A 25,109-nucleotide genomic window follows, 5' to 3' on the forward strand; every position below is an offset into this window, starting at 1 on the left:
CCTTGTGTTTGACACATGTGCTCTATGCACTGAGCCAAACCCTGTCCCTGCCTCTTGCTATGCTGCTTCTGGTGGCTGTGCCCGCAGAGATGAGCCACACACACCCCCAGGAGCCCATTAAGAGGGTGTAAAGAAACAGGAGGACCAAGGTCTCTGACCTCCTCTTCTAGGAAGTCCTTCCCCACCCCATTCTCTGAGTTTATCCCACTTCCCCCTCGGGGCCACCTCCCCCTGAGGCTGGGTGGTTGGGAGGAGTCCTGCCCAGTTAGTGCACTTCAAGATCCCTTGGCTGAAGGCTGCAGCCTAAGGTTCTGGCACCCAGGCACCCCTGGTGGCCTAAAGAACGGGAGATTCTCTACCACCTTGCGAGCACACACACAGATGAAGGCCCAGAGTTTGGCAAGCATTCCTGGTTCCTGTGCCCTGGGCACTTTTGGGGGCCAGCCAAGCCAGAAACCTTAGCTTTTCTGTGCTTCCATTTCCCCAAATACCCCTGTGGAGTCATTTGGAAGAACACCTCTCACCAGGGTGGGGTACGGGGTTTACTCTGAGGTTGGGAGTCGTTAATATGAGCACCTACTACATGCCAGGCCCTCCTCTTATCTCAATCCTCAGACCTCTGCTTGAAGGCAAAGCTTGTCGCTGCAGTTACGGATGAGGCATTGAGGCTTCACGACTTGCCCAAAATTAGCAAAGCCAGTATTAACAAACGTGGTGAGTTATAGAATCTCCTGCCTACCCACCACTGGACCTTTACTCTCTGCCCCTCTAGGGAAGTCTACTGTGTCTTCCTGACAGCGCTAAGGGAAGTGGACAGGGCCAGGCCTTGGGGAAGAACTTCCTGGTCCCAAATTCCTATCGGGTACAGAAACACCGGAGAGGGAAGAATACGGCGCCCTTCTCCCAACCTGACAGAAGGGATGTCCCTAGGGCATGGAGGGCAGCTGGGACCACAGTGAACAGGGAAGGTCCAGGCATCCTTTAGACCTCAGAGCACGGAGGTAGAGCACAGGAATAAGGGGCGGGCACCGGACCACTGGCAAGGGGCTAGGGACCCTGTCCTTTGTGTTAACACAAGCTGGAGGTCTTCAAGATGACCTACGGAGGGCTCAACTCACAGGGCCTATTCTCTCCAATGCACTGGAGTCTAATGATACTTCCACCCAACCTCTCTCCTCCAGAACATGAGGCCCCAGTCTCAGTTCTGAGGCCCACAGCCCTGTGGCCTGACACCCAGGGACCTCCCCACCGCCCTTCCCTGATGACTAGAGAGTGTCAGTCCCCCAAACCATAGATCGATGCTATGAGGCTGAACGTCACAACATAGAAACCTGCTTCCCCATGGAGCTGAAGGTCACACCAAAGAGCCCCACCCTCTGACCCCTGACCCAGGGCCTCTAGCCAGAACTCCTCCTCCTCTTAGAGCAGTGACAGGCAGTCTGGAGAGAATGGCAGAATGACCACCAAGGACAGGTGGGCGGGTGAAGAGTGAACTAATGAACAGACACAAAGGGAATGGGACATGCCTATAAATGGAGAAAAGTTAACCACCCAACCCCCCAGCTACAGGTGGGGAGGAAGGAGGATGCCTAAAGAAGCATAGGTCAGGCAAGCAATAAAATTAACAAAACAAACTGTGGAGCGAGGGCACCGAGAGCAGCAGCTGTGCCCCGGACAGCGAGGAGTCGACGAGCCGGCTGAGGCTGTGGGATGGTTTATTAGGGCTACATCCAGCAAGGCCACGGTGCCAACCTGGGTCTGAGCCCAACGTCCTCAGGAGGCACAGGGGGTGCGGGAGGGGAGAAAGCCACCCCCAGGCTCTGCCCTGCCTTGTCTCAGTCCCTGCTATGGTTCCGCGCTCAGGTGAGCGAGGTATCGTCGTCACTGCCCTCGCCGCCAGCACCGCCCGTACGCTCCTCGCGACTCTCGGTCACCGCACTCTCGTCGATGTTCTCCAGCGAGTCCGCATGCTGCACAGACAGCTCCGACAGCGCCAGGCTTGGCAGCGGGCTCTGCTCTGGGTGTAGCCACGGTTTGAAGTGGGGCTGGTGCTTCTGCTTCCACTCGGGGTACTTGACGCACGCCTTGTACATCTTCTTCATGGCCTGTGGGCCCGCAGCACCGGCGTCAGGAGCGAACAGGCACAGGGCTGTATGGCCTCTCCACTCCCCTCTCCTGCTCTCCAGCCACTCAGCCCTCCCCCCACCCCCCACTCCAGCTCCCAGCATCCTGAGTTCTTGTCCCAAGTTCATAACTCTGCCCCTCATGCCTGACTTCCAGTCTATACCTACTTCACCCATTCAGCTCGGAACCCTCTCCACCAGCCTCCATACCCCAAAGCCCCAAGGCCACTCACCTTGGGAGCCAGGAACTGAGAAGATTTATTCACCACCCACTTGGGCAAGGAGCCTGTGAGAGCAGAGAAGGAAAGTGAGGAGAGAAGGGAAACAGCAGCCTCAGGCACCCAGTCCCCTGCCTCCAACCTGAGTTTCCAGGGAGGCCACCTCTTTTCCATGATATAAGTCCCGTAAGACTTGATGATTCTCACCCTCTCTTTCCATTTCAGAACAAGGTCCTTAGGCTCAACTCTGTGTCCCTGCCCCTCTCCTGCTGAGCCCCAGGGGGCTGCAGGGAAGAAAACTGCAGGGTTCTAGGTGACTACAGGCTACAGGTGGACTGAATTCCTGACCCCGCAAGCTCCTGCCTGCTGCCTGCCCTCCACTCACAATAACTCCCTTCTCATACCCAACCCCTCCTTGGGGAAGAGTCCTGATGCTTAGCCCCTCCTCTGCTGTACCCCAGAAAGCCTCTTGGCTGGGCACCCCAGCCTGGCCTGACTTGGAATCCACAGCCCAGCTCTCCACCCCGTCTCATTCGCTCCCAAGTGTCTGCTTTGCCTTTGACACAAAATACACTCATTCAATGAGATGCTGGGGAGCCCAGGGCCTTGGCCATTGAGCCCTGAGTGGGGTTCAGGGAATCCCCAGGCAAAGGTGCTTGGGGCTTCCCCATCCTTGAGTCATCCGTCCATTCATTCACTCACTCCACATTCGCTCAGTGATACCCTCTGACCCCTGGGCCAGCCCCGGGGATACAGAGATGAACTCACTGTCCGGGAGGGGCCAACAGTGTGCCACATGCTCTGCTAGGGGGGAATGGCCCACAGAGCAGGGAGCCAGTGACCCCGCTGGGTTAGGGATAGAGGGGGTGACATCTGAAGCAGCCCTGGAGGGACGAGTACAGGAGAAGTGTTTGTAGGCTGCCTAGACAGGGAGGTGGGAATGTGTAAAAAAGTAGGAGGGGCCCGGAAACCTGGGCAGGGGGCTTAGACTCCACTCCGCAGAAGAACCTGAAGCAGCAGAGAGTCATGAGGAAATAAGTGTTTTGGAAAAATTCCTCTGGTGGCTCTAGGGACAGACAAGGTGGGTTAGAATGGAGGAGAATGACAGATTAGGAGATATTTAGGAAGTAAAATCAGTAAGAATTGGTTAGGAGGTGAGAAGAGGGAGCCTCACATGACCCCGTTTTCTTGGCCCAGGTAACTGAGGGAAGACTTGGGAGACGGGCAAGATAGGAGGGGAGTTGGTGAGTCCAGCATTGGACACAGTGAGTCTCAGGTCCTACAAGACATCCTGGGGAACATGTCTAGGAGGTCGTGGCCACAGGGATCTGGATCTCAGCAGAGAGCCACGTGGTCAGCTGGCCACAGATGCCTTGGAGTGGCTGAGCCTTCCCAAGGGAAAGAGAACTGAGGATGGGAACCAGCAAGATAGAGAGCGGCCAGTGAGCAGGGAGCAAGTCAGAGTATAGGAGTGTGAGCACTAAGAAGGGAGCTCTAAGCTTCATCATGGGACACTGGCTACCACCGTGGCCCTTGCTTTTCAAACCGCTGTGAAATCTCAAGACTCAAACCATGGGTCAAATGATGAGTATGTCTTGGATGAATATGCCCCAAAATACAAAACAACTCTTAACAAAAACCCTTCTGGGTTCTGAGTAAATCAGGTCCCATCCCCTGGGAAATAGGAGGAGATCCCATGGCAGGCTCCAGGCCAAGCCCTCACCTTTGGGGTCCACCTGGGCCAGGTAGGTGATGACGCAGCTCTTGGGCCCCGTGCTCTGGATGAGGTAGCCCGTCTGGATGGATACAGCTCGGACCAAGTCTTTCCGAGGCGGGTATTTCTGGGGACAGAAGGCACAGGGAGGTAAGACTTAGGGTGGGGGCAAAGGAGGTGTCTCCGTGAGTACACACACACACACACACACACACACACACACACACAGTTAGTTCATGCCTCCTGGGGTCCACTCCAGGCCAGGCCTGCTGCTGGAGTAAGGAGAAAAGGAGGAGTCAGAATAGGCCATCCTTACCTTTTAGGGTCAGGGTTCAGGAGCACACACAGGCATGCACATGCATACCTACACACACACACACACACACACACACACACACACACACACACACGCTGCTTCTTGCCCAAGCCAGCTAGACCTGTTTGCTCTACCTGTCATGGAGATCACAGTGGCCCAGTTGAGGGAACCCTGACCTCACTCTCCCCTTTCCTAGTCAGACCACGCAGAGCCCAACCAATGGAATTCAGCCCATTGGAGGGCCAATAGATTTCGTGTCTGGCTTGAAGTCACAGGGAAGTCATGGCAGCAGCCAGGGTCCTCTCCCTAGGTTAGGCCTGCCAGCCCAGCCCTACCTGGCACCTTCCCTGCCCACCCAGCAGGGAAGGCAGGTCAACTCACGGGATGTTTGACTGAGTAGTTCATAATGATGTAATCAGTGCCCATGGGGAGCCAGGAGCGAAGGGTGATGACATCACGGTTCTTCAGGGGCTTTGGACACCTCCCTGTGGAGGGCAAGGGACAGTTCAGCCAGACCACTGGCCTGCCTGCCTGACTGCAAGGGCGGGCATGGCAGAGGCTGGCGACCCAGGGATGCCTAATTAACTGCCAACTCCTCCAGAACCAAACAGGTACCCCCGACACCACAGTCCAAGAGCTGGAACTAGGGCAGAGACAGAGCACAACCCTCTCCCCTCCTGTCTCCAGCCACCCGTGCTCCTCACAACCTCACACAGCCCTTACCTTGCTGGCCTGGCTTGTTTGAATATGTGAGTGTATGGGAAAATAACGGTATTATTTGATGTATGTACATGAAAGCATGTGACTGTGAATACGCGGCATATGGCTGTGGGTTATATATATGTGTGCACGTGTTTGTGTGGAATGTGTATACATGAACATGGTAGTGCATGATGAGTTTGAGTGATTGTGTGTGCATGTTCACAACTGTCTGGGAGTGGACAGGGATGTCAGGAAGGGCAGCCCAACATCTCAGCACTCAGGTCTCTGAGCACCGTGGCCGTGGGAGCGACCACAGGGAGGGAAACGGGAAGAGGAGCCTCGGCTGGAAGCCTGGTAGAGGCCTGCAGGAGGCGAGGGGACTGTGCTCGGGCCTGCTCACAAGAATAATAGCCCACGTCAGCATTGACTGTCAAGCGAGCGATGTCGAAAGTCTCAATGACGTTGCTGTCCCACTTCTTTCGGTATTCAATGTCATGTAGGACATCGTAGAGCGTCTCGGCTGGCACATCGCGGCACTCCATCCGGCACTGTAGACAAGCACATGGGTTGTCAGGATCACACAGGGTTCAAAGCCTCGGTAACCAGGGGTCCAGAAGGAAGGCAGGCAAGGGGGAAGAGGAGGAGAAGGAGGAGGAAGAGGAGGAGGAGAAGGAGGAGGAGGAGAAGGAGGAGGAGGACAGGAAGGAACAGTGACCTCTAAAGCCAACATGAACTCACCACTTGCCATGAGTCCTGTCCAGCCCTCCCAGAAGCCACCTGTGCCAGGAGACAGCAGCCCCTGTATCCACGGACTATCCCCCCACCTAAGCTCCCAGCAAACCTCCCCATATGTCCATGTTTCCTTCTCAATTATCCAGCCATGCATGACCCTATACCTGTGCCCTCTCAGACTCTTGAAGTGCATGGTCACAGGCTCACAAGTGATTCAGCACAGAACCCGGCATGGATACATGTTGAAATGAAAGCATGAATGAACAAACAAATGCCTCAGGGGATGATTTCTTTCCTCCGTGCTACCTTATCACCTGGCCATACCACTTTTCCTTTTTTTTTTTTTTTTTTTTTTAAATCCAACAAGCATCTTTGGATTTCTTATTATTTATTAGCCTTGCCTTCAAAGAGCTTTCTGTCCAGCAGAGAAAAGAGCCAAAGACACCTTTTTAAAAATTTTAACCCTTACAATAACTCTGCCACACAAGAAATCCAAGAAGGAAACCGAGGTTCAGAAAGATTAAGTAAAGTAACTTGCCCAAGGTCACCCCGCTGGAAAGTAGCAGAAATATGGGATTGAACCCAGATCGCACGTCTGGAAAGCCAGTAAAAGCAATGAGGTTTCACCAGATTTGCATTCAGCAAGATGAAACTTAGTCCACAGCCTTGTTCTATGATTTTTTTTTTTTTCACCCAAGGGCCCAAACCCCAGGATCAAGTTCCTCTCAGCAAGTGAACGAATTTTCTGGCATTGTTTAAAAAGATCTCCCAACGAACCAGAGCAACAGAGGCCAGGCCCGGAGCAGCCTGGCCCTAAACAGCTCGCTCCTCACCTGCCCCTGCCCCACGGCTGCCTCTCAGACATGGCTGGAAACTTTTGTGGGAACTTGAGGGTCTGCTGAATCAAGTGATGAAGGCTTATATCTGGATGTGTTGAGTTAGTATAGTGCTGGGGTGTTGATCTGTGAGTGCCTTGGGTGGGGCCTGGATGAGGCTGGTTGTCCTATTTGGAAATGTCTTTTGTGTGAAGTGTATCATTGGGCATGTGGAGGTATTATTGATATGAGAAAATGCTAAGTAACAGATTTGCTATCTGAAAAGGGATTTACTATCGGGGAAAGGGAGGGAGGAAGAGACTGAACATAAACTGTGCACCAATGGATGAGGATGAGGGGGCAGAGGGTGGGGTGGGAACCTGGTGGAGGGGGGAAGAAACGAGGAACCTTTGTAATAATATGAACAATAAAGATTGATTAAGTAAATAAATAAATAAATAAAAAGATCTCCCAGAACTGATGTTCAGACAGTGCCAAGGGAAGCACACACACTGCTTTCTACTAAAAAGGGGATACATGCAACCATCTGAGGGCAGTGCCACAGCGCCTTCCCCCTAATCGTGGGTTAGGCTGTGGGGCTCCTAACCGTAAGAGAGGCCACGGGAAGGACACATCACTACCTATTGGGTATTTTAGGAACCAGTGAAGTCATCAAGCCCTAGATAGGCTTCACTTTTCAGAAAATAAAGAGGACAGAGAAACAAGCTAAGTATTACAACGAGAAGCTAAGTGTTACTAAGGGAATACAGCCAGACAAAGCCAGACGGTGAGACATTCTGCAGAGTTACCGGTTCAGTCTCTTCTGCAAATTAACGTCAGAAGGAACTAGGCTAGGCTGAGAGACTTAGAGGGCACAACAGCCAGATGGAAAGTGTGTTCCTGGATTGCATTCTGGTTTGGAACGCAATCCAGATAAACAGAGGACACTGAGGACACCTGAAGAGATATGAATATGATCTGAGGGTGAAATGTGCCAAAAATGTGTTGAATCAAAATGGTGAAGATTGCTGCCTGAAAATCAAAAAGCAGATTACAAAATAGAATGCATGGCCGAAACCGGTTTGGCTCAGTGGTAGAGCGTCGGCCTGCAGACTGAAAGGTCCCAGGTTGGATTCCAGTCAAGGGCATGTACCTTGGTTGAGGGCACATCCCCGGTAGAGGGTGTGCAAGAGGCAGCTGTGGATGTTTCTAACTCTCTATCCCTCTCTCTTCCTCTCTGTAAAAAAATCAATAATATATATATATATATAATTTTTTTTTTTTAAATAGAATGCATGGTATGCTCTCATTCGGGGTGGGGGAACTATACGCACAGAAAAAGCTCAGGAAGCACAATCACTAAGATGACCTCTGAACGATGAGAAATGGTGGGCTGTGGTTGTTGTTGGTTGGTTGTTGTTGGTTTTTTCTGTTTGTATTTCTAATTTTCTAAAATGTATATTACTGCTTCTATAATAATGAAAAAATTTTAAATAAAAAGTTCCCCACAGGACTGGCCAGTGTGGCTCAGTGGCTGAGCGCTGATCCATGAACCAGGAAGTCAGAATCCAATTCCCCATTCTCTCAGTTACCTGCCAATCCCCAGTGTGGGGGCATGCATGCAGGAGGCAGCCGATCAAAGATTCTCTCTCATCATTGATGTTTTTCTCTCTCCCTCTCCCTTCCTCTCTCTGAAATCAATTATATATAGATTATATACTTTAGAGTTCCCCCAGAGATATTGAGAGGTGCACTTACCACATGCCAAGTACTATCCTAAGTGCTTTATACATATTACAACATTTTATTCTTACCGCCGCAGTTTGAGGTTTTAGCCCCTTTTTAGAATTAAGAAAACCTAAGTTCAAGGACAGACTCTGGCCCACAGACTCATGTGACCCTAAACATGTCACCCTCCCTCTCTGTTTGCTTTCCCGCTTCAGGAGGGGGTCTGACTAGATCCAATCATTTAACAACACCCCCCCTCCCCCGTTCCAGCCCCCTATGGAGCTCATAAGTGTCAGAGATGAACCTGGGACCTGTCCTTGAAAGGCTTCCAGCTGAGAGAGGAGACCTACTTGAAAATGAGAAGGTGCCCTACACTGCTTAGTGGGGGCACCAGGGAGGTCAGCTCTGTGGTGTGGTGAGGAGTCAGGCTCCAGGCAGAAGCTCAGGCTGGAAGGTATGTGTCTCCGAGTGGGAGAAAACAGCCCGGGAACAGGCACAGAGGAGATGAGTGTGGCCTGCAGGAAGCTGAATGAGTTCCATTCGCTCCAGTTCCCAGGGTGTGGTTGGTACAGCCTAACACTTAAAGGGTCCTGGTTCCAGATCTCCCTGGCGAAATATGTAATTACATAGATCTGACCTATGTAATATGTAGGTCAGAGTAAGTATAGGTGAGGCTGGAACATCTTATTGTGAAAAAAAGGACTACCCACAGAATGCTAGGGGACTTGCCCAGAGGAGCCAGCACAACGAGCTCCCACTGGTTTGGTTGACCAACTCATCAGTGTTTACCTGAAGCGTTCCCAGTTTTAGCACTGAAATCCACCTCCCAGAAAACCTCTCTGACCTGGGCAAACTAGACAGCCAGCCACCCACCATGGGCTAAAGCTGGGACAATCTGTGTATTAACATGAATAATGAAAGTAACAGCTGAAACCGGTTTGGCTCAGTAGATAGTGTGTCGGCCTTCGTACTGAAAGGCCCAGGTTCAATTCCGGTCAAGGGCATGTACCTTGGTTGTAGGCATATCCCCAGTAGAGGGTGTGCAAGAGGCAGCTGATTGATATTTCTCTCTCATCAATGTTTCTAGCTCTCCGTCCCTCTCTCTTCCTCTCTGTAAAAAATCAATGAAATTTTATTTTTTTTAAAGAAAGTAACAAGTTCTATTCCACTGAGTAAAATAGGTATATACAGTTATGAATAAATAAATAAATTGAATGTTTAATAAGGGTATTTACGTAGTTTCAAAGTACCTTCCCATCAAAAAGTTGTTACAAAGGAGAAATGAGTAATTCCATAGTAGAGAAACCTGGCAGGTCCCACCTTAATCAAGCAATCAAAGTGAACATCATTTGTAACGGAACAAGTTACAACTGGGTGCTGCCTGATAGGACAAAATGTAAAAAGTACAGGCATGCCCTGGCCGGTGTGCTCAGCTGGCTGATGTCTTCCTGTGCACCAAAAGGCTGCTGGTTCCATTGCTGGTGGGATACATGCCTGGGTTGTGGACTTGATCCCCAGTAGAGGGGAGAGCAAGAGGCAGCCCATCGATGTTTCTGTCTACCCCTCTCCCTCCCCTCTTCTTTCTAAAATCAATAAAAACATATTTAAAAACAAAAGAATGCAGGCACCACTTATGTGGTATCTCTGCCAAAGATGAATAACCTAAACCTAATCATCAGGAAAATCAGAGAAACCCAAAATGAGGAACTTTCACAAAAGAACTGGTAAGTGCCAGGGTCATGAAAGTCAAGAAAAGACTCAATAACTATATCAGACTGAAAAGGAGACTAATGAAACATACAAGAAAGAAAGAAGAAAGAAAGAAAGAAAGAAAGAAAGAAAGAAAGAAAGAAAGAAAGAAAGAAAGAAAGAAAGAAAGAAAGAAACAGACAGACAGACAGACATGATGGGAAGGATGAGATGGTGGGAGGAGATGGCAGACACAAGATCTGGCATCACCAGGAGCATCCAAACAACCGTCTATTAAGCAGCCATGGGGAGGTCCAGGTGCTTCATCAGACATTCAACACACACTCACTCTTCAAACCAGATTGAGAGCTGGTGTCATGCCTGTGCTGCAAAACAGAAAACTGAGCTCAGGAGAGTAAGCAACCTGCCCAATCAGGCAGCCAGAAGGCCGCCTGGCAGGGATTCAAAACAAAGCCCGGTCCTGCTGTAGTCCTCACCACGGAGGAGCACTCAAGTGCGGCTTCTGAAGAAACCAGAGCGTCTCTAAATCCAAGTGTGGAAGCTGGTTTGGCAAGTCCTCAGATGTGTACAGACAGTGAGGTATGGAGGGGCCGTGATCACAGGATGCTGGTCTGTAGGTTAGAGTCCATCCTGGGAACGCCTCTTCCCTCAAGCCAGCCCCAGCGCCCCAGGGCCTGGCTGCACCCACTGCTGGGCACACACTGGAAGGGGTTCACGTTGCCCAGACATGGCCCATTCTCCCTCCGCCTTTTTGATCAGGATTGTTGTGGTTTCAGAACCAACGGCCTCCCTCCAGACAGCAGACAGTGGGCGGAGCACACCCAGCCCCAACACAGGGTGAACTCTGCCTGCATACCATTTTATCTTCAAGACACAGATGGAAACTTCAAAGGCTGCCCAGCTTGTGGCAGACGCTCGGGGAAGGCGGCTAGTAGCAGGGCCGGGTTGGAAGGAGGGCACTGGGAAGGTAAGAAGCCTGGCTGTGGTGACCCTCCAGGTGAGAAAACAGGTCTGGGTGGGTCTGAGTTCCTAGCCCAGCTCTTTCCACCGCCCCCAGGAGGCAGTGTGGCTACATCTGGCAATGTTCTTGCCTGCAGGGCCAGAAGCCACATCAGCAAGGTGTAATACTAAGAGGCTTTGGGTGAGTCACTGGAGAATACCTAGTGGGTGGGTCTATGACTAGAACCCATATCCATTGGGCCCTGGGCAAGTCAGTCCCTTCAGTGAACACCTGGGAGCTCCCAGAACTGAAGGGAAGGAGCTAACAGGGCTACAATGCCCTTAAATCCTGGTTACAACAGGGAGCCTGACATGCAGCCATTTCACAGCTGAGAAAACTGAGGCTCAGGGTAAATACAGACTATGACCCCTCCAGACCCCGTGACAGGGAGAACTGGGATTGCCCAAAACTCCTGGGCCCAACACCACCCTCCAGCAGCCTGAGTGCCACAGAGCCGTGGTCGGAAAGGACTGGACAATCAAGGAAGGCCATCAGGGAAGACTCCTGCAGTCTCTGGGTCTGGCAATCCCAGATTCCAACCCTCTCCTTGGGCACAAGATTTAAGTCTCCCGAGTTTCAGTTTCCTCATAAAAAAAATGGGGCTACTGCCCTGGCCAGGTAGTCAGTTGGTTAGAGCATCATCTTGATGTGCTAAGGTTATGGGTTTGACCCCTGGTCAGGGCACATACAGGAATCAACCAATGAGTGCATAAATAACTGGAACAAGAAATTGATGTTTTTTTCCTCTCTTTCTCTCTCAAACCAATAAATTTTAAAAAGAAAAATGCGGATACTAATAGTACCTATGGCATGGAGATGCTGTGATGACATTCAGTGGGGTGATGTACATAGTATGCCTGGCACAGAGCAAATACTCAAAGAACAGTAGCTGTTATTACTCCCGCAGGCTTCCTCCAGCGGCCATTCACCCGTCCACAGGCCAGGACTGGGTCCATCTGCAAGTGCTTCCTTAGATTTGCGCCCTAGGCACCTCTCTTACCTCACCCTGGCCCTGCCCTTTGTCCATCGTTCGCCACTTTCTGGGGTCTGCTGTGCTCCAAGCCCGCACTGGGCAGCAGGGACCCCGAGGTGACTCAGACCTGGGCCCTGCCCCAAAAGAGCCCCATCAAGTGGGTGGTAGGAAAGACAGGGACACAAGATCCCAGAAGAGGATGAGCAGTGCTGGGGGATGGGGCATAAAAGGAAGGGAACTGTGGGAGCAGAGGGTGATGAAGCCTAAACGGAGAGGAAGCTCAACTGCCACAGGGGAGATGGGGCATTTCGGGCAGCGAGACTGGCGGGTTCACAGGCCTGGAGGCTTAACTAAGTATGCCCAGAGCATGGCCCCGTGTCCAACCGGGTCTCTCTCCCCTTCTCTCTCCCACCCCTTGTCTGTGCTTCTCGGTCCTTCTCATGGCTCAGCAACTAGAGGAGGAATCTCCACGGAGGGAGGGAAGTGTTGGAGAGAGGGCAGGTGGGAGGAAGGAGGGGCAGCAGGATCTCCCAGGACCCCTTTCCCTGAGACAAGGGAAAAGAAGTCAGGTCACCTGCATGGAGCTGCGATATGGCCTTGGTGGCCAAAGGCCAGGGCAGTGACAAGCAAACTGAGACACAGACAGGTGAACCCAAGTTTGGCCCTCACCCCAAGACCTCACACAGTGGGTGTCCACTATCCTTGCCCACAGGATTTGTGGGGCCCGGAGATGATCTCTTTCACTGCTACTCTTCAGGTTATCTCTGGGGAAACTGAGGCCCACTTGCGTTCAATCCCTCAGGCTGTGCCGCCTCCTCACTATGTTGCATTTGAGTAGTTCCAAAAAAGGAATAACTGTTAAGCAAATGGCCCTTTCTCAATAGAACCACATTCAAATCACTAAGTATCAAATCAGTCCTAGTCCCAAACCATAGCCACCACCTCAATAACAATTATCCTGTGCTCAAATCACTAATTTATTATCCCACCAAGGAGATAGCAGCACCCAGACCCCTGAGCTAAAATTTAGGTCAAACTGACTCTGCCAATAGTCAAGGACCGTGGTCGGCAAACTGTGGCTCATGAGCCACATGCGGCTCTGTGGCCCCTTGAGTGTGGCTCTTCCACAAAATACCACAGTCTGGGCGAGTCTATTTTGAAGAAGTGGCGTTAGAAGAAGTTTAAAAAATTTGGCTCTCAAAAGAAATTTCAATCGTTGTACTGTCAATCGTTTGGCTCTGCTGACTAATGAGTTTGCCGACCACTGGTCAAGGACACCAAACTGCATCCTGTGCAGAAAAGGACTCTCACCCTCCCAACACCCCGATGGGTATCATCATCCCCATTTATGGATGCAGAAAGTGAGCCCAGAGAGTTACAATGATTGACCCAGGCCACAGAGCCAAACAGTGGAGAGGCAGAGAACCAGAGCCTGGGTGTGCCTGGCCCCAAAGTGTCAGGACATTCTGCTACTTTCATCAAGGAAGCAGACCGGCCCAGCTAAAGCAAACATGCTGGCAGCTGGAGACCATGTTAGCTAATTGATGGTTAGTATGCAGCGCTCGTTGGATTCAGAGGGCTTGCTGACCAGAGAGGCACAGCTCAGAGGTTCTTCCTCCGAATGAGGTCACTGTCTGCATCCTCAGATCTCAATGGACTCAAAGGCAGGGTCCCACTTGCCCAAAACCCAGCACGGGGGCTCTGCGCCGAGCAGCCCCCTCGGAGAACCTTTCCGTCATGCACTGCCCCACCAGGCCCAGCCAGGCCCCACAGGCATACACTTCACTCAGCAGTTCCAGGGGCTGTCTGGGTCAGACAGGCCTCTGCCCTAGCCACATCCCACCTGTGTGGCCTTGGCTCTGAGTCCCAGTATCTTCATCTGTCAAACAGAAATGCCTCTCCTCAGAGTGCAATGGTGAGGATTATATGAGACTCGCACATAAAGCCCAGCAGCTTTCCCTGACTTCTCAGGCTCAGGGAGCACCTTCCTGCTAGTCCCCAAAGGTCAAGCAAGATATACAGGGACAAGGAACAGCACTTAGAACAACAAAAATGCCCTGTGTCTCTCCACAGGGTAGATGGACGGGAGGGGCAGGTGGCCCTCTCACACCAGGCCCCTACACGAATGCCCCAGACACACACACACACACACACACACACACACACCACCCTCACAGCCACAGCCACATGCTGCCCTCGTGTCAGACCAGGCCCTCCTCCGGGGCCTGCGCACGCCCCAGCTTGCTGGCTGCAGGGCCCTCCACGCTGCCCCTTCCAAAGCCCACAGGGCCAGCACTGAGACAAGCCGGCACAGCCCCTCTGCCCTTGCCTCTGGGTTTCTGGGGCCCCCAGCCGGGAGACCCCTAAGACCATGTTCCCCCAAACCTCAACAGCAGCACCTGCGTCAGGACATTCTGACACAGGGGTTCCAGGAAAGCAGGGAGGGGGTGGTGCAGGAGGAGAGAGATCTGATTGGTCCTCCCAGGACCTCCCTTGGCCGGCTCCTTTTCTATTTTGTCTTCAATTTAGGGACCCCTTTCCCTAAATCCTTCAGGTTGGGCTGGGGCCTACCCTCCAGCCCCCAGTGCCCCCCTCCATCGGCACGCACTGCAGCGCACCCATTTGTCGGCAATGCTGAGGCCCGTCGTCCACACTGGCATCCCTAGGACCCGGCACAGCTTAGTAAAGACCTGCTGCCGGAACAGGAGGATGGACAGGTGGGCCAGCAAAGGGGCTGCGGGGCTTCTCCTGGCTGGCAAACACTTTCCAAATCATAAAAATGTATCCATCAACTTGGTTCCTGTTACTCAGGACCAGGAATTTATACTCAGGGGGAAAAAATACAAAGTAAGAAAAAGTCCTGTTTCAACATGCATGGCTATATTATTGCATTAGTAATTAGCAAAATATATTGAAGAACAACCTGGACCGCCAGCAGCAGCAGGGCCTTGTCATTGCTGCCAGCTGCAGAGGACTGTGGGCTCCCCTGGGCCGGGGGGCGGGGGCTGAACGGGCTGTGAACCCTCAAAACCCAGAGCAGGCTTCCAAACCCAGAGCAGGCCTGGCAGGGAGCAGCTGCCGGAAATGTTTGTGAATTAATAATCCGGTAGCAATATGAGAGACTTCCACAGACGCAACATTAAATGAGCAAAGGAGGATATTAACTTCTCCCAGGGCCATAGTCAAAACCAGCTATTTTCAACCGTTTTCATCTCACAGCACACATAACTAATTACTAAAATTCTGCAACAAATGTGTGTTTTTTGCTGATGTGACAAGGAAAAACAAGGTATAATTTTTAAGTCATTCACACCAGAGGGCTATTGTTATGTTGGCTGTTGTCTTATTTTTTATTGGACCATCTAAGGGAAAAGAGGTCAGTGCCCTGACTAAATAGTCATGTACTGCATGTTTTAAACATTCTTGCAGCACACCGGTTGAAAATTGCCGGTCTAAACGTAGTATAAATTATCTATACCTTTGAATGAGAGCTAGAAGGAACCAAAAACAAAAAAGTTTTACTCAGGAATCGAGGCTCTGGGTGATTGATTTTTCAGTTTTGGATTCTTGTGACTGTTCATATAATACAGTTTCTATAAGATATAGAAACTATAACTTTTTTTTTTTTCCTAGTTAAGAGTGTTGTCCAGAATCCCAAGGTTCTTGTTCCCTGGACAAGGCAGCCGGACTCAGCTGAGATGGCGTTTGAGGCTGCCCATGCTGGTGCTGAGTTACCTTGGAAATGCTCCAGTCACACCGATGTGGCTCAGTGGATAGAGTGCCGGCCTGCGGACTAAAAGGTCCCAGGTTCGATTCCAGTCAAGGGCATGTACCTTGGTTGAGGGCACATCCCCAGTAGGGGGTGTGCAAGAGGCAGCTGATCAATGATTCTCATCGATGTTTCTAACTCTCTATCCTTCTCTCTTCCTCTTGGTAAAAAATCAATAAAATATTAAAAAGTAAAAATAAAAATAAAAAAAGAAAGAAAGAAATGCTCCAGTCGAGTGGCCGTGCTGGGAGTAGCCAGCAGGGAGCCTCGGGCTGTGGCCCAGGCATGACCACCCTGGGCAGTCAAGGCAGGGACAGAGGGAAGCTGGGGACGAAGGTACAGGGAGGGGCACCTAAGTGGAGTCCTAATGAATGAACAGAGCGTAGATGGCACCCAGACGTAAGGATGGGGAAGAGGCTCCTGGCAGAGGTGCCGGTATGAGCCTTGGGGACTGGAAACGGACTGGAAGGGCTGGGGGAAGGAGAGGGCTCCTGCAATTCCATGAGGTAACCTGAGCGAGAAGGATGGAGGCGGAGGAAATGGAGCTGTCCCTTGGGTACCTCGGGCTGTTCATCCATTCATCCATTCAACAAACGTGAATGGTGTGCCAGCTCTGTGCCACGCTCTGTGCTAGGGATTTAGCAAATTCGTCTAATCCTTTCCTCTCAGTTACCGAGGAGGGAAGATTATGTCCATTTGTACATGGTGACTCAGAAAGGTGAAGTGGAGGAAGGAGCCTGGAACCCACTGTGACCCAAAGTCCACCCCCGAGGCTGCTCCCCAAGAACATGGCTCTGCCCTGTGGAGGTGGGCCAGCACTGGGAGCTGTGGCTGTTGGCTCTGCCTGCAGCGAGGGGAGCTGGAGGGTCACGGAGAGCACGTGTGGGGTGGTGCACCCAACACTGGGTCTCCTTCCCCCACCTTCGGGCTCAGTGTTCCCACCTGCAAAACGACAGCCGAGTCCTGTGCCCTCTCTTCTGAAGAGAAGATCTCAAACCAGATATGCCCAACCCATCTTCTCCCCAAAAGAGGGGCCCCTCTGAGACTGCGGTGGAGAGAGGAGGTGCTGCTATGCTTCCCCTACACAGAGCTCCCTGCTCAGGCAGGCCACGCTGGGCCCTCTGCTGCTCTCCATCCAGGGCTCAATGACTCATGGCTGCCCGCCTCCTTCCTCCTCCCTCCCCACCAGTCTCCAGCAGCCTCCCTGGACCCCCACCCCCAGGCTCAGGAGCAGCCAGCCCCAGCTCTGCAGCAGTAGGAACTTCCTGCTGACATCTCAGAAGCTGACCTCCTGGTCTGGAGCTCCCGCCACTGTGTTCCAGCCCCGGGGGAGATGGAGGAGCCAGACAGAGGAGGGAGAGCTGAGAAGCTGCAGAGTGTGGGTGGGCCTGGCAGAAGAGGGAGGGGGAGAGGGGAGACCAGTGAGACCAAACAGGGCCAGGCCTGACACACAGGCATCAAGACAGAGGCAAACTGGATCAACGCCCGCCCCCGGCTTCAGGGACCACAGTGGCCTCCCGTAAACATCTTCAGCCGCCGCCTGGGCATCAGCCCTGGACACACGCACCATGGCCACCACTGATGTACGGTCTACCCCGATGCCACTCCCCTCTGCTCCGCTCCTGGGCAAGGTCTGACTCATCCTCACTGCCATCCCCGGGGCTCCGCTCAGTCAGGACCTTCCCAACAGCTGCTCTTCAGCAAACCCGGACAGGCCTCCCCATCCTTGCTTCGAGTGCTGCAGCCACATCCTCATGCCATGGTTCCCAGGACGAGCTGTCCCCTGGCAGCCAGGGAGCTTTCTGAAACCCAGAGCTAATGATGGCCCTGACCAGCCCGAGAGACTCTGCTGCCTCTCCCTCTGCCTTTGGCAACTCCGAACTCCAACGTCCTCCTCACTCTGGCTCTGCCTCCACTCCTCTCTCTCTCCCAGTGCATCCCTCTGCTTCCCTGAGAGACTCACCAAGACCTTCTCAGCTTGACTCTTGCTGGCCCCCCAACCCTCTCCCGCAGACACTGCCACCGCCCACCATGCTCCCAGCCCCTGGCCTCCCAGCCTGGCTTCTCAGAGAGGCTGTCACTGTCTCCATCAGACTCCCACTAGGACTTGAGAGCAGGGCCTGAGTCTGATCCATCTCCAGTCCCCAGCAGCAGCACAGTGGTTGATAGAGTAAGTGGGAGGCATGAGAAGTTTGTTGAATGAATAAATAATTGTTACAGGAAAAGAGACAAGTAGCAACAGTAAGGCAGGCTCAGTAACCATCTGAGACAGGAATAGGAAACACACCCTAAGGGGAGACTGTAAGGCCTGGAGATAGGCCCAGGGGCCAGGCCAGGAGGCTGGATGGAGGCAGGGAAGGAAAACCACAGCAGAGTCAGAGCTGTGCAGGGGGCAGGAGGCGCCAGGAGACAGCCGAGGAGACATAATTGGATCAGAGACAACTCTGCTGCAGTGAGGGGGAGTGACTCACACACACAGAGTAACACCAGACACAGCAACATGCACACAGCTTCACACCCAGAGGCACACACCCAACCTTCAAGGGGCATCCACATGCATCCGACAAGGACATGCAGTGACCCACAAGCCAGCTCCATGCAGAAGGCCCACACGTGGAAGGCCAGACAACCTGCAATAGATTATGCTGTCTCGTAACACACAACCACCACCCGGTATCTTATTGACTTGTTTGCTTGCTTCTGTTTTGCTTATCTCCCCTTCAAGATATAAAACCATGACAGCAGGGCCTCATCTGTCTGGTTTTATCACTAAATTCCTGGATATAACACAAAACTTGGCATAAAGGATGTGCTCCATAAACATGTGCTGAATGACTGAGTATCGGAGACACACAAGGGAGCACCATCCCTCTGGCTGGCCAGCCTCGGCCTTAAGAGTCATCGCCTCCCTGGTCTCGTACCAGGTCCCAGGCGATCGGAAACGGCCCAAAGACAGATGGCAGAGGGGAAGCTCTGGGGACCAGGGGAAGATGCAGGATGAGACTAAATGGCCTGGACACTACATGGGGTACTCACTCCCCCTAGCTCCCCGCTATGGGGGCAGGGCTGGGTGCACATGTGCAGGCCGTTCACCTGCCCCAGAACATAAGGGCTCTACAGACATCAGAGGTAGCAAGGACCTGCCTCCAGGGAGCCCAGGCTGAGAGGCAGGGAGGCAACAGGCTGAGGCCACAGAGAACTGCTCCAGCTGCCCCGTGCCACCTGCCCCAGGCTCTCTTTAATGACAAGTAAGAGGACCCTGCATTTGGCGTGGGACCTACCACTAACCTCTGGGCCTACTACCCGTGTTTCCCCGAAAATAAGACATCCTCCGAAAATAAGACCTAGCGCATGGAAAGATAAGACATCCCCTGAAAATAAGACCTAGCGCAACTTTGGGAGAAAAAAAATTAATTTAAGACACTGTCTTATTTTCGGGGAAACAGGGTACTTTCTTCCACCGCCTGTGTTTCTGAAGCTCCAGGGGCCAGCCCGAGCACGCCGAGAAGGTAAGGGGAGGCACCTGGTCCGAGCATTTCCCCTCCCACCTGTTGCTGGAGCACTCTAATCTTCCCACGTCAGGGGTCAGGGCTCAACAGGGTTTCTATCCCTGTCTATCCCAGTGGCACCTGGCGCACAGGCCCGTGGCCACTGGTCCCTGGGGAACTGGCTAGTGCGACCCCGGGAGGTCCCAGATCCCTGAAGAGGGCAGGTGTGCAGGTGGCCTAGCCGGGCGTGGGGACGCAGGGGGAGAAACAAAACCCATCTGTCTCCAGGACTCCCTCCTTTCTCTCATCTCCTGAAACTTTAAAGACTCTCGACTGGAAACTGAGCTGGGGCTCGGACTCATTAAAGTTTAAAAGCCAGAGCCTGGGGAGCTGGGCGTGGAAGGCACAGAGCCAGCTTGGGAGCTGGGGACTCTTTTTAATCCCAGGGACACACTAACTGGAGGCACCCACTCCGCCCTACCCTACCCCACTCCCACCCACAAGGCTCCCTATCCTCAGGGCAGGCACCAAGGGGGCTGCACTTCCATCCCCCAACCCGAATAACACGCCACTATCGGCACATCGCAAAGGGTTACTCTGTAATCTCCATGTCCCACTCATCATCCATACAGCCCTGTGCTCCATTCCTCACAGGCCCTCCTTCACTGCAGGCCTCAGCACTTCAGTCCAGACGATATAGCAAAAGCCTCCTCCTACCATCCTCACTATCTAAAACCCTCCCCCTGGCACCTCAAGACCTCCAGCATCCAGGTCCTAGGGCCTTGAGTCTAGCTCCCTAACCACCTCCAGCCCCCTGAGCGCCAAGCCCCACACTGAACACTTACAGTTCTAATGCACTGCCGGCCTCCAGGCCTTTGCACAGCTGTTCCTCCTCAAGGACAGCTCCCAACACTATCAAACTTTCATGCCTCATTCTCGACCCAGTTCAAAAGGGAGCGCCTAAGCCAGTGGCAAACTCATTAGTCAACAGAGCCAAATGTCAACAGTACAACGATTGAAATTTCTTTTGAGAGCCAAATTTTGTAAACTTCTTCTAACGCCACTTTTTCAAAATAGACTCGCCCGGGCTGTGGTATTTTGTGGAAGAGCCACACTCAAGGGGCCAAAGAGCTGCGTGTGGCTCGCGAACCGCAGTTTGCCCACCACGGACCTAAGCATTCCTCCTCTGTAAAGCCCTCCCTGGCCTCCAAGGCTGGTTCAGAGTCTCCCTCCAGGTCTCCACAGCTCCTGTAACAATGTCCGTCTCAGCACCCAACTGGGGGCTCCCTGAGTGCAGGGTTCAAGTTTAATTCCCCTCTCTGTCCCCAACCTCCAGCACAGGGCCAGGCAGAGGGGCTATCAGTGAACGGCCACTAAATGTGTGGGTGAGTGAATCAAGTGCCTGAGACAGGCAGGCCAGCACCACCATCCACATTGGGCAGATGAGGAAGCTAAAGCTCAGGCAGGAACAGCGATCCACTCTGGACCCATACTTTCTCACCTACAGCCTCAGGCCAGCCCAGGCACCTCCTCCAGGAAGCCTTCCCTAAAGCCTCCAGCCACCTCTGACCACTCCCCTCTCTGAGGTCCCCCCCCCCCCCCCGGGAAGGTGGACAAGGCCTTAGTTATCTGCCCTGACTCCATGTCCAGACCCCCTGCCACCATGGCCTAAGACCAGCACAGCCTCTGCAAACCACCTTCCCAGCAACTTCCTGTAGAAATGGGGAAACGGAGCCCCAGAGGGGACAAAGGCCCAGCCTGCACCTGAACTCGCCCAATCCAAAGCCCTAAAACCAGATGAACTTCCACTCCTGCCCCCACAGATCAGAAAACTGACTAGCCCTAACCGGTTTGGCTCAGTGGATAGAGCATTGGCCTGCGGACTGAAAGGTCCCAGGTTTGATTCCGGTCAAGGGCATGTACCGTGGTTGCGGGCACATCCCCAGTAGGGGGTGTGCAAGAGGCAGCTGATCAATGTTTCTCTCATTGATGTTTCTAACACTCTTATCCCTTTCCTTTCCTCTCTGTAAAAAAAATCAATAAAATATATTTTAAAAGAAAAGAAAACTGACTCTAAAAGGTGAAATGACCCCCAAGGTCACATAGCAAGGACTGGCCTCCTGCCCAGCTGGACCCCCTCCAGGCTGCCCTCCCACAATGAATCAGCACAGCAGACCCAAGTCAGCAGAGAGAGGTGCGTTATGAGTAGCCATGGAGTCCTGGAGACTCTCTGGCCCAAGGGAGCAGAAAGATCTCAGTCTTAGAGATCTGAACCCAAGGGCCTGTGTTCTAATCCTCCTTCCACCACTTCCTGTTTGGCCTTACACAAGTAAGTTCCTGCTCTGAGCCTCAGTGTCTACATCTGTTCGGATGAGCTTAGTAAGACTCATGCCACAGGACAGTTGTGAAGACATAGTGGAAAGACAAAACACCTGGCCCTGCCCTGCCCCACCTTCCCCGTGACCTTCTGAGTCCCTCAGACTGTTGAGAGTGAAAAGGGCCTTGGAGGTCCCTGACATGACCCCGAGCCCTTGTTTCAAAGCGGGGGAGAATGAGGTGCTGAGAGGGGACAGGCCTGAGACTGGCTTGAGAGCTGGGATCCCAGGAAGGGGAGGCCGAGGGCTGCGGTGTGGAAGCAGGGGGACGGGAGACAGGGCAGTGAGGGGCCACTGGAGCTCTCCCCAGAGGGAAAGGGGAGGAGCCACAGGGCAGGAAGTCAAAGAAGACAGGTCCCCACGGCCACCGCCCAGCTTCCTGTGGCATCAGGAACCTTAGGTTCTCAGCAACACTCCCCCAAGAGACCTCCCTGCCTTACTGCAGCCGCCATCCAGCCCACTCCTGCCTCAGTGGTCTGCCTGTGAGCATCTGTCCCATGAGTAGACAGGGGTCACCTGGAACTGTCAATCCTCTCTCCGCCTGGGTCTGGAAACCTCTGCGGACACGGGCCAGGTCTCTTCCTCTGCCTCTTGCATGGCTAGCCAGGCACCAGGCTGGGCACACAGCGGCACCGGAGAACCTAAGCCCATGAGCATCCAGGCCAGGGCTGCACAGGCCATGCCGTCTCCTGCTTCCTGTCCCCCGGTCCTTATTCTGTTCCCATGGGCCCAGCTCAAGCACTGAGTTCAGAGGCTCTTGGAGCCAAGTCAGCTCCATGACACAGATAAAGAAACAGCTCAGAGAGGACAGGACTGAGCTCACATGGCACACACAGAAGAGGGCACCATCGCCAGGAACACCCCAGCCTCTTGCCCAGCTGGCACCGCCTGCAGGACTGACAGAGCTTCTGGGTTCCCATTTCTCACATCACTGCCGGAGCCACCGGGGAGCCTGGCCTGGGCACTGAGAGCCCTGGGTTCAGGTTCCAAGCTGCCCTCCGCCTTGGACCGGAACACATGTTCCGTATCTGCCTCGGGGACAGGACTTCTCCTCTCGGGAGGCAGTGTCTGCCTCCTCTCCAGTGCCCAGAGCAGAATGCAGGCCTGGGGCCAGGCTGGGCTGGAGGCCAGGAGGGAGGGGGAAAGGGTGGGGGCGGCCTCCAGCAGCCCCTTCCCTTTGTCCTGGCACCAAATGCTGGGCCCAGCGCCACAGCGGCTATCAGGGACCTCTGGACACAGAGGCGGGAGAAGATAAGTCAGGGGGAAGGGAGCCGAGGCGGAGAAAATCAATCAGGTAGACGGATAGGCCGATGCGGATCCACACCCACACCCTGTGATCACAAGCGCGGGGCATGTCCAGGGGGCAGCAGCCCTTTCCGAAAGGGGGCAGGCCCAGGAGGCGAGGGCAGGAGTGGGGGAGGGGGAAGTTCAACAAACACCTGTGATTGAGTTCCAGCCTCCAGGGGTGATTCAATCATCTCTGGGACTGTGGCCTCAGACCTGCTGTGTGACCTTAGTAAGTCACACCCCTTTGTGGCCTCGGCTTTTCTTGCATCAAAGGAGAAGGGGATGATGAGAACACTGTGTCCTTCAAAGAGTTTTTTACTTATGTTTTAATCTTCACCTGAGGGCTATGTGTTTGAGAGAGAAACATTGATGTGAGAAACATCCATTGGTTGCTTCCCATTCATATCCTTATCAGGGATTGAACCCGAAATCTAGGTATGTACCCTGACCAGGAATCGAACCCGAAACCTTTTGGTGTACAGACCAACGCTCCAACCAACTGAGCCACCAAGGCATCAAAGGGCTGTTGATGGGGTCAAAAGCCATAACACTGACTAAGGTGTGAGCCCACGTGGAGAGGGGCAGAGACTCTGGAGCCAGGCTGGCCTGGGTTCCACTCAGCTGCCCTCTGACCTGAGGCAAGTAATACCACCGTTCTCAGCCTCAGTGTCTTTGTTTGTAGCATGGAGATAAGCCTATGACTGCCCAAGACTAGCCTGAGAGCAAATTAGATGATGGAGAAAGATGCTTGGTTCAAAGCAGGGCCTCTCAGAAATGGTATTCCTGAAATTTTGGGAGTGGGCAGCTCAGAGGCCTCCACCCATCTCCCAGAGCACCCTGACTGTGCCGAGGGGACCAGGAGTGGGGTACAGGACGCCTACAATCAACACCCCAGACTGGTCCCTGGGCCCCAGCTCTGCTCACCCACTATCCCCAACCTTCACTCCACTGGAGGGAGCAGACCTAGAGGGCAGCCATCAGGAGGAAAATGAGACAGAGAGGGCGAGGCTGGGAGGCTAGAAATCTGGGTTCCAAGCTCCACTCTGTTGGCACTTGGCTGGGTGACCCTGGGCTGGCCCCTGTCCCTCTCTGGGCCTCAGAGTCCTCATTAGCACCTCAGTGAGGGTGGGAGGGGGGAAGGGGAATATGAAATAGGGATTGCCAGGAGCCCTTTGGCACTTCCAATATCTGCCTTGTCTGAGAGGGAAGGAGGGACAGGGTCCTGGCTGCCAGGGAGAGGGTATGCCTTAACCATAGCCCACAAGCCAAATTTTTCCGAGTCCCTTCCGCTCCCAAGGAAGACTACCAGACAAGACAAGTCTGCTGTAGCAGGAGGCCTGTTGTAGCAGTCTGGCCCCCAGACCCACCACCCCCGTCCTGGACAGGACTGGTTTATCCATTAACCACGCCAGGTGAGGCGCCAGCTCCACCCTGTTGACAGAGGATGGGCGTGCGAGCCTCCGTTCAGATCTCTCCCTTCCTTCCCTCCGGAGAGCCAGCTCAGCGGGGAACTACGCTTCCCTCCCCACCGTGCAGCCATCCTTCAGCCTTTCCCAGGTCACCGTCAGGAGAGCAAACTTGTTCTCAAAACACCCTTGTTCACCTTTCACTCAGTTTGTTCCTCCCTCTCTTCCTTCCATTCTCCGTTCAGCCAGCATCTCTGCGCTGCCTGTGCTGGGTGCAGGGGACACAACCTGGGCTGGGACCCATCCCCTGTCTTCCGTGAACGCCACGCTTGGACACAGCGGCGGCCCTCCCCGTCCCTGCACCCCCGGATCAGACACAGGTCAGGCCCCCAGGGAGGCCCCGGAGCCCACCGTCCTGAGTCCCAGAGGGGGAGACACATGGAAACTCCGAGAGAAAACGAAAGCCAGACAGGCAGCACGCAGAGCGTGATAGAGGGCAGAAGGGTGAGCCAGAAGGCCACACGGGAACAGATGGGCAACGCTGAACATGACTAAGACAAAGGGAAGCAGAAAGGTGCAGGGCCAGAGACTCAGACATCTCTGGCCCTGGTGTGAGGCCAAGGTGCCTGAGCGAAGTCTGGGAGCGGGGCCCAGGCAAGGGGGTGGGGGCAGAGTGGGGGGGAGGGCAGGAGGCCCTCCAAGTCCAGTGCCCTGATCCCACCAACCCTTGCAACAGGAATCCACATCTTCACC

General features: G+C 53.6%; 1 protein-coding gene across 7 annotated transcripts in view; it reads right to left on the reverse strand.

Moving 5' to 3' along the window:
• Window positions 1-1,698: 1,698 nt before the first annotated feature.
• STARD10 (StAR related lipid transfer domain containing 10) overlaps window positions 1,699-25,109 on the reverse strand; it is a 36,823-nt gene continuing 13,412 nt past the window's right edge. For all 7 annotated transcript variants that reach the window (XM_045577560.1, XM_036426786.2, XM_045577558.1 and 4 more), the window contains exons 3-7: window positions 5,474-5,621; window positions 4,753-4,856; window positions 4,065-4,182; window positions 2,357-2,409; window positions 1,699-2,105 (exon numbers count right to left, since the gene is read on the reverse strand). In XM_045577560.1, coding sequence (XP_045433516.1) covers window positions 1,860-2,105; window positions 2,357-2,409; window positions 4,065-4,182; window positions 4,753-4,856; window positions 5,474-5,621 — 669 coding nt within the window. In that variant the 3' untranslated portion in view covers window positions 1,699-1,859. The remainder of the gene's footprint in view (window positions 2,106-2,356; window positions 2,410-4,064; window positions 4,183-4,752; window positions 4,857-5,473; window positions 5,622-25,109) is intronic.

The sequence above is a fragment of the Pipistrellus kuhlii genome, unplaced genomic scaffold, assembly GCF_014108245.1.
Source record: "Pipistrellus kuhlii isolate mPipKuh1 unplaced genomic scaffold, mPipKuh1.p scaffold_m20_p_9, whole genome shotgun sequence".
NCBI lineage: Eukaryota > Metazoa > Chordata > Mammalia > Chiroptera > Vespertilionidae > Pipistrellus > Pipistrellus kuhlii.